Source organism: Gadus macrocephalus, chromosome 23, assembly GCF_031168955.1.
Source record: "Gadus macrocephalus chromosome 23, ASM3116895v1".
NCBI lineage: Eukaryota > Metazoa > Chordata > Actinopteri > Gadiformes > Gadidae > Gadus > Gadus macrocephalus.
Genome location: NC_082404.1, coordinates 15,074,532 through 15,083,345, shown reverse-complemented (window position 1 = coordinate 15,083,345; position 8,814 = coordinate 15,074,532). Strand labels below are relative to the sequence as shown.

Below are 8,814 nucleotides of genomic sequence, written 5' to 3'. Positions count from 1 at the left end.
GCGGCGCTGGGCCCCTGAGGGTCCGGGGGGGGGGGGGGTCTGGGGGGGTCCCCTCTACAGACAGGCCTCCCCGGTGGCGTCCCCCGGCCGGGCGGCGTGGCGCTGGGCCAGAACGTGGCGCAGCGTGTCCAGCTCCTGGGACAGCTGGCCCAGGCGCTGCTGGAGGCGCTGGTTGTCCTCCGTCAGCTGGACGGCCCGCTGCTGGGTCAGCAGGATGCGGCGCCGCGCCTTGTCCCGGCTCTTGCGCACGGCGATGTTGTTCCTCTCGCGCCGCAGCCGGTACTCCACGCTGTTCTTGCTGATGGCCCTCTTGGGCACGGGCGGGCCGGTCCCCGGGGGCCCCAGCCCCGACGGGAGGCGGCAGGCCCCGGGGGGCAGCATGTACGGGGAGAACTCCTGCTGGGGAACGTGAGGGGAACATGTGGTGAACATGTGATGAACATGTTGATGAACACAGTGGTGAACAAGGTGATGAACACGGTGATGAACATGGTGATGAACATGTAGGGAACATGCAATTAACTTATTGATGAACATGTGATAAGCATGTGATGAACATGTGAGGAACTTGTGATGCATGTGATGAACATGTGATGAACAGGTGATAATCAGGTGATGAACATGTGACGAACATATAATGAACATGTGATGAACATGTGATGAACTTGTGATGAACATGTGATGAACATGTGATGAACATGTGATGAACACAGTGATGAACATTGAGATGAACATGTGATGAACAGGTGATGATCAGGTGATGAACATGTTATGAACATGTGATGAACATGTGATTAACTTGTGATGAACATGTGATGAACAGGTGATGATCAGGTGATGAACATGTAATGAACATGTGATGAACACAGTGATGAACATTGAGATGAACATGTGATGAATAAGGTGATGAACATGTTGATGAACTTGTGATGAACACAGTGATGAACACGGTGATGAACACGGTGATGAATATGTGATGAACATGTGATGAACACAGTGATAACACGGTGATGAACATGTGATGAACAAGGTGATGAACATGTTGATGAACATGTGATGAACACAGTGATGAACAAGGTGATGAACATGTGATGAACATGTGATGAACACAGTGATAACACGGTGATGAACATGTGATGAACACGGTGATGAACAAGGTGATGAACATGTGATGAATATGTGATGAACACAGTGATAACACGGTGATGAACATGTGGTGAACAAGGTGATGAACATGTGATGAACATGTGATGAACAAGGTGATGAACATGTTGATGAACATGTGATGAACACGGTGATGAACACGGTGATGAACAAGGTGATGAACATGTTGATGAACATGTGATGAACACAGTGATAACACGGTGATGAACATGTGATGAACATGTGATGAACATGTGATGGGTACTGGTTTGAGTTTGACAACATTAGAGTCAAAGCGAGAGACTGGTGCTCCTCTTCCTCTGAAGAAGAGGAGGACGCAGGAGGAACATGAGATTGATGACGGACACTGGAGACTGCAGCGGATAATGCAGAATCATCCCCTTTCAATCATCTAATCAAATCATTTACTCTCGCAAAGAAATTGAATATTTCAAAAAGCTATAATGAACCGGCAATAAAAAAAGTGGAATGAGACGAGAAAACAAAAAAAACTTTTTCCTTTTGCAACGCGTGCAGCATACACAACATCTCCATACATACATATATATATATACAACGATAACAACCATTAACCTTAACCTCGGGGGTCCCTTAACCTCGGGGGTCCCTTAACCTCTGGGGTCCCTCCACCTCTGGGGTCCCTTAACCTCGGGGGTCCCTTAACCTCTGGGGTCCCTTAACCTCTGGGGTCCCTTAACCTCGGGGGTCCCTTAACCTCGGGGGTCCCTTAACCTCTGGGGTCCCTCCACCTCTGGGGTCCCTTAACCTCTAGGGTCCCTTAACCTCTGGGGTCCCGACCCTCAGGGGTCCCTTAACCTCTGGGGTCCCTTAACCTCAGGGGTCCCTTAACCTCTGGGGTCCCTTAACCTCTGGGGTCACCTCTGGGGTCCCTTAACCTCTAGGGTCCCTTAACCTCTAGGGTCCCTTAACTTCTAGGGTCCCTTAACCTCTGGGGTCCCTTAACCTCTGGGGTCCCTTAACCTCTGGGGTCCCGACCCTCAGGGGTCCCTTAACCTCTGGGGCCCCTCTACCTGTCTGGGGTCCCGACCCTCAGGGGAGCACTGACCTGCTGGTTGGACATGTGTTCGGAGGCCGCCGAGCCGCCCATGCAGGGCTGCATGTAGGACAGGTAGGCCAGCGTGCCGCCCCCCAGGCGCTCCTCGCCCCCGCAGCCCCTCAGGGGGGGCCCCGGGGCCGGGCAGCCCAGCAGCATCTCCATCTGGCTCAGGGACCCGGCGGCCGCGTGCATGCCCGGGTCGGAGGGGTCCAGGCCGTGGCCGGCGTCCAGGCCGTGACCCGGGTACGGGCCGGACCACTCCTGGATCACGGGGGATCTCCCGCTGGAATCGACCATCTGAGGGCAGAGATCGGCCGGGCGCGGTGAGCTGGGACTTGTAGTTCAGTCGTCGTTGTAATCGTAGGAAATATTGATAAGCATGCATTGCTTAAATCATTCACTTATTCAAAAAGCTATAGAATCATGTATTTTATATTTGATAATTATTATATTAATTTATATATTATTTGTAATTTATATATTATTTGTCTCATGCGGTACCATCAGCCTTTTGTTTTGGTTTGTCATTAAGTTTAAACCCCGTATTTAGTTGAGGACTTACCGTGACTCGTGTTCCCATACGCGGCACCTTTTAACTTCTTTAAGAGTTTCTCCTTTCTGCCGTCGGGGAGAGTCTGCGGAGAGACCTCTCAGCCTCACTTCCTCTAATGAGCACCGCCATCTCTCCCCACCCCCCTCCCCCCTCTATCACTTAGGACCGGGCTATACGTATATCACACACACACACACACACACACACACACACACACACACACACACACACACACACACACACACACACACACACACACACCCACACACACACACACACACACACACACACACACACACACACACACACACACACACACACACACACACACACACACACACACACACACACACAATTCTACCCCTAACGCTAACCCTAACCATTTATTTGTGCATCCCTTAATCACAGTTCTAGTCTCAAAGGGCTTGAACTGTCACAGGCAGGTATGTTCATGACCCCCCCCCTGACCCTAGCCCCCCAGAGGGCAAGAAATAACTCCCTTAATTAGCAAGGAAGAGATCTTGAAGGAACGCAGAGTGGAGGACGACTCCTTCAAGGAGGTTAGGAGTACATTGGCTGCCATAATTGACGGATATAAAAGAAAACATTTCAAATAATTTAGACATAAATAAGTAAGTAGTGTGTATGGTGATGGGGGGCTGGCCGGTGTACAGTCAGGGAAGTCCAGCAATCCAGTCAGTCACTGCAACAGGCCAGACATCCAGTCAGTCACAGCAATAGACCAGACATCCAGTCAGTCACCACAACACGCTAAAATAGTTTGAATGATGAATTAGAAAAAAATAATAATATAAAAAATTAATACATTTCATTAAATGGACTCCCAAATAGATTAGATTATTAATCTATTTCCACATTGATTTGAACTATCAGGGGAGGTTTGTACCTCTACCACGTCACATCATTTACATTTACAAATAAATGTAACTCCAGTTCCGCTAACCGCCAGAGGAGCGCATGTGACTCGGGTCGAAACTTTTTGTCCCTCAACGGCTTCAGTACTGTATCAAAGGCGGTCTGTCGCTCCGCGGTTAGGTCATGCGAGGCATGCGAGGCATGCGAGGCTCCCGTACTGGATCAGAGGCGGTTTGTCTTTCCGCGGCTCCCGTATTGGTGGAGGTGGTTTGTCCTTCTGCGGCTCCCGTACCGAATCCGAGGCGGTTTGTCCCTCCGCGGCTCCTGTACTGGATCAAAATGGCGGCCTCTATAGACAACGTGAGTTAACCATGGAATACATCTGAAGTCTTTAATATAATATACGCTCCTAACTTCTAATGAAACCATTTTCTGATTGTTATTTCATTCGCATACTCCAAGGTTATTATTGGTATAATGTAATCACAAATTGTCACAGTTTAATGGTTCTTAAGGATACAATCATGTGTATAATTTTACCTTTACAATGAAACATTGCAGCGTTTGTCATAAGTCATTTTAAACGTCATTTTAGCCTAACCCTTTCATTAAGTGATTATTGTGTTGCGTTTTCTTCCAGTATTTGATTGAGAGCGATCTACCAAAAGCAGAGAACCTGTTGAACCTTCTCACAGAGCAGGTATGATCAGCAGTGAGTCTCCGTTGGTTCTCCACCTTGTTTTAACCAGCAGACTAAAGATGGATCTTAAACGTGTTCAATCAGAACCGACCTTGGTCAGGCCTCCTGACTGAATCAGAGGTCTCAGGAGTATAACCTAAACACGTCTCTTCTTTCTGTTCCAGGTGGTTTCAGTCACAGGCCACATCCGTGACCTGCAGAAGAAGATTAAAGATGGTGTATTTCAGACTGCTAAGGTGAGTCGATATCGGTGCTTTCATTACTCTACGAATTATTCCAGTGTTAAATTAGTTTGCTTCTTCCAATAATAATCTAGCTGGGCTTGAATGTTAGGCAACGGTCAATTGAAAACTAAATATAGCTTAAATTTGTGTCTTGATACATGTCTCGGTGATAAATGTCCCTGAATGAGTGTCCAGCATGTGTTACATCTTTGATTAAACCGTTCACCATCTGGAACAGTACACAAGGAGATGTCACATTTGAAAAGGCGTCTTCTGCTGCACACGTTGTGGGCATCATGTGAGCTCCATGGACTTGTGTCACAGGGTCTGTCCTTCCTGGACCTCCGCTACCAGCTGCTGCTGTTCTACCTCCAGGACCTCACCCACCTCATCAGCCTCAAGACGGAGGGCGCCAAAATAAAGGAGAGCCAGGCCATCGAGCGCGTGATGACGGTTCGAACGGTGAGGAGCTCAACCAAACCACCGTGACCAGCTGCAGGTTAATCTGGGTCACTAGTTGTGGTCTGATGTGTGTTTGAATAGATTTTCTTGACGTTTTATACTACAATACCGGCGGTATTATTCAAATGGCTCCCTTTCAATCTTTCGCGATGCAGAGGCAAACTTTATTCATGAATTGTTTTTTATACTAGATGTATAGTATTTAAAATACAATATTGTTCAGCTGTGTTGGAAGATAAACTGTGTACTCTTTAGTTCTATGTCACCGATTTTCAAAGCTAGAAATGGCTGAACTGAATGTTGTGTTGCGGCTGAAGGTCCTGGAGAAGATGCGCCCGCTGGACCACAAACTGAAATACCAGATTGATAAACTTGTCCGCACGGCCGTCACTGGGAGTCTGGGTAAGGTCTTCTTCAATTGTAAAGGACCACTTGACTACAATCTTTCCAGTACCTTCCGGGCATTTGTTGTTTGTTGTGGCTGTGAACTCAATCCACTAGAATGTACAGCAGTAGTAGCAGGTGTGTCCCTGGTAGTCTGGTCTGAGGATCTTACCCGAGGTGAAATGTAAACAAACTTTCTCTTTGTTTACATTGCATTTCTGGCCCTTGGCCACTTTATAATTTACAATTTACAATTGACACTTTACAGTTTATAATTTATAACGTCTGTTTTTAGGGCTGGGCGATTAATCGAATTTCGATATCGATTTAGATTTTAGCGTCAAACGATCAAAAAACTAATATCGAGATTTCGATTATTTATTTTTTTTAATAGCTGGATACATATCGGTACATTATTTTAGAATTAAACATGTTCTCTTTGACCATTTTGTGTATTTCTTTAAGGCGAAATTTCAAAGTTCTCAGTTGCTAAATGTTTTTGGCAGAGACATGCTGAATAAATACATCATGTTTTCAAACTCGTTTGAATAATTGTGATTTCAATATTGACCACAATAATCGTGATTTAGATTTTTTCGAGCAGCCCTAGTCTGTTTTGTTGGCCGTTTGTTGTTGTTTGTTCTGTTTGTTTTGACTTGTCCTTACTTGAGCATTTAGACCAGCATTTATCTAAGCGCCTGTTTTTGTTTGCATTAGTACTTTGTATTTTTATTGCATTGTATTTTTGTCCTGTTTCTCCACTGCTGCTGAGCTGTTGCAACAAACTCTTTTCTCCTATGGGGGTCTAATAAGGTTGTATCTTATCTAATCTAACGTCGGCATCTTCATAAAACCTGTCGCTGTTCTGTTCCTTTTTCAGCTGAAAACGACCCGCTGCATCTTCGTCCAAATCCTGAGAATCTCATGAGCAAAGTACGTATCAGGACGGGTCCGAGAGGCGTGGTTCAGACCCGAGCTGGTGGTCCCTGTTTCTATCATGTTCTAACCCTAACCCTGCAGCCACCTGACCTCATCTCCCCTCCCCCCTCCCCACCTGACCTCGTCTCCCCCCTCCCCACCTGACCTCGTCTCCCCACCTGACCTTGTCTGCCCCCCCTCCCCAGCTGAGTGAGTCGGAGGAGTCTGGCGGTGAGGACGGACTCCCCTCCGTCTCAGAGAAGAAGACCGCAGCGTTTGGAGACAGGAAATACATCCCTCCGAAGATCGCCCCCATGCACTACGGTAGGCCGACAGGATCATGTGGTCGCTTTACACTGCGTCTTTGGGGAACATGTCCAGGATGGCTGTCTGACCCAGTGTGTCCCTCTTAAGAGGTTTGACCCGGTACATTAGATGCTGCTTCCTGCTTTAACATGGAGACGGTATGGATCATTCTGAAGTATGACTGTGTGGTTCATGCCTGCTTTCCAAGCGGTGAAGTAGGCTACGTATGAAGAATAATAATATATTCTACTTGTGTAGCCCTTTTCTAAATACTCAAACGCTTTACAGAGTGAACACAAAACAAAAGCATTCCATAAGAACGTATATAAATAAACGATAGGATGGATATGAACGTATAAGGACGAACAGGTCTGGTAAGGTGTCTCTCCGTGTCTCCCCGCCAGACGGCGACGTGACGGAGGCGGACCGCAAGAAGGAGCAGCAGGACCGGCTGCGGCGCTCCGCGCTGCGCAGCTCCGTCATCCAGGAGCTGCGGGAGCAGTACAGCGACACTCCCGAGGAGATCCGGGACCGCCGCGACTTCCAGACGGAGCGCCAGAGCCGCGACGACCAGCACAGGTACGGAGCGCGCCGAGGGCACGGGCCGACTCGCCGGAGGCTTCCCGCGAAGAGACGAGGACATGACTTTAGGTAGCTGCTGAACTCTGCTCTCTTCTCCCAAAGGAAAAACTACGAGGAGTCGATGATGGTGCGTCTCAACGTTCCCAAGGCAGAGCGTCTGGCGAGGAAGAGGAGCATGCAGGGGATGTCGGGCCAGCTGAACAGCATCACACACTTCAGCGACATCTCGGCGCTGACCGGAGGCGCCGGAAGACAGGTGAGGGGTCCCAGCTGTCTCTCTCTCTCTCTCTCACCTGTCGCTCTAGCTGCTGGAGGCAAGACGGGGAAACCGTGTTAACTCATCTGCGGCTCAACCATTATGATGGATGAACGTGTCCATCACGATGTTTGAGGGTTGGGCCGCGACGTGATCTGCGAATCCCGTTCAGTCGTCTTTTTGTGAGCCATGTCTGTCATGGGGGCGCCTCGCAATTGATCAACTTCATCTCAACGAGGAAACGTTGGTCAAATTTAGAAACATGGAAAGACAATGATGATTAAATAAATGCCCAACATGTCCAGCCTCTGGAAGGAGCAGGCTGTTTGAACAAGAAGGCCCATGCTGGCATGAGACTAGTGGAGCGAAAATGCACAAAGTGATCACAAGAGGGCGCTGTAGTCCGTGTTCCAGCAGACTGTAGTCTCGGATCGTAAGGATAAAAAAAAAAGTGTGGCTACACTTTTCTGTCCACGTTTCTTTCGTCTAAATTGTGTCTGCATGTAAAGAAGTAGAAAGAGGCTGCTTCTCATTATACATCTAAATGTGGTTGGTTATGCAGAATACATGGCTCTGCACTGGAGCGGAGGGGGGGGGATGCCTCCGATGGCGGTCCCCGTCTCATGTTTGGTTATGTTGTCCTTGCAGGACGAGGATTCCCCACGTCCCAAGAAACAAATGATGAAAAAGAAAACCAAGAAGAGAGGTAAGAACTGCGATTCAATAGAGAAAAAGAATAATTTAACCCTGCATAATTATCCTAACCCCAATGTGTTTGAAATACGGCCTGTTCTGAACCAACCCTCCATTCTCTTCTGCAGCTTTCAAGAAATACAAGTAGGACAGAAATCTATCCAAGATGTCCTTTTGAAAGTTTTTAAATCTGTCATGTGATTTTGATATCCCTCTCAATAAACCCGTTCAAGCAATTATCGTTTCCAATTCATGGTGCAGCCAAACATACAGCTTGAAGAATAAACTGTTAGTCTGACAGTATTACTGCAAGCGAAACAAGGGGATGAATCACATGCACAATCTTTTGACTAGCTGGTTTAACGAAGCAAATAGTTGACCAACAGAAAGCACTTATGGGTCCAACATCTCATTTCGTTGAACTGACAGTACTTTTATTACAAAAGGCCCCTGTAATGGGAGATCCAAATATTTTTGCACTGGCCGACTTCAATCCACATGGAAAATTTTGAACTGCATGAAATTGTAAGCGCTCTTCGGAATGCATCCCGAGATGAACCCACATGGAATTAAATGAGTCCCGACCCACCGGCTCCTCCTTGTAGTTCTACATTAGTATAGAAAACGTGCAGACAAAAA

The 8,814-nt window shown here is 47.5% G+C and overlaps 2 protein-coding genes across 4 annotated transcripts in view; one reads left to right on the top strand and one right to left on the bottom strand.

Annotated features, from left to right (window-relative positions):
* The window catches only part of cebp1 (CCAAT/enhancer binding protein (C/EBP) 1), a 3,887-nt gene extending 963 nt beyond the window's left edge, over positions 1-2,924 (bottom strand). Inside the window, exons 1-3 of one of the 3 annotated variants that reach the window (XM_060045201.1) lie at positions 2,784-2,924; positions 2,231-2,518; positions 1-396 (exon numbers count right to left, since the gene is read on the bottom strand). The exon at positions 1-396 is cut by the window's left edge and continues 963 nt beyond it. In XM_060045201.1, coding sequence (XP_059901184.1) covers positions 55-396; positions 2,231-2,518; positions 2,784-2,801 — 648 coding nt within the window. In that variant the 5' untranslated portion in view covers positions 2,802-2,924 and the 3' untranslated portion in view covers positions 1-54. Of the gene's footprint in view, positions 400-2,230; positions 2,556-2,783 lie in introns of all 3 variants that reach the window. The other 2 variants (XM_060045200.1, XM_060045203.1) reach the window with 2 other exon arrangements.
* Positions 2,925-3,855: 931 nt separating this feature from the next.
* Positions 3,856-8,412, top strand: ngdn (neuroguidin, EIF4E binding protein). Its single transcript, XM_060045156.1, has 11 exons — positions 3,856-4,010; positions 4,291-4,350; positions 4,515-4,586; positions 4,899-5,036; positions 5,354-5,438; positions 6,301-6,353; positions 6,545-6,662; positions 7,049-7,223; positions 7,329-7,482; positions 8,131-8,188; positions 8,304-8,412. Exons 1-11 carry the CDS (start codon positions 3,990-3,992, stop codon positions 8,321-8,323), a joined length of 954 nt encoding a protein of 317 aa, XP_059901139.1. The 5' UTR covers positions 3,856-3,989; the 3' UTR covers positions 8,324-8,412.
* Positions 8,413-8,814: the final 402 nt, after the last annotated feature.

Bases quoted from the DNA above. Each gene is read 5' to 3' on its own strand.
- ngdn (XM_060045156.1), top strand. From the start codon at position 3,990: ATGGCGGCCTCTATAGACAAC. The intron at 4,587-4,898 runs GTGAGTCGATAT...CTTGTGTCACAG, and splicing joins GTGTATTTCAGACTGCTAAG to GGTCTGTCCTTCCTGGACCT. The intron at 7,483-8,130 runs GTGAGGGGTCCC...TTGTCCTTGCAG, and splicing joins CCGGAGGCGCCGGAAGACAG to GACGAGGATTCCCCACGTCC.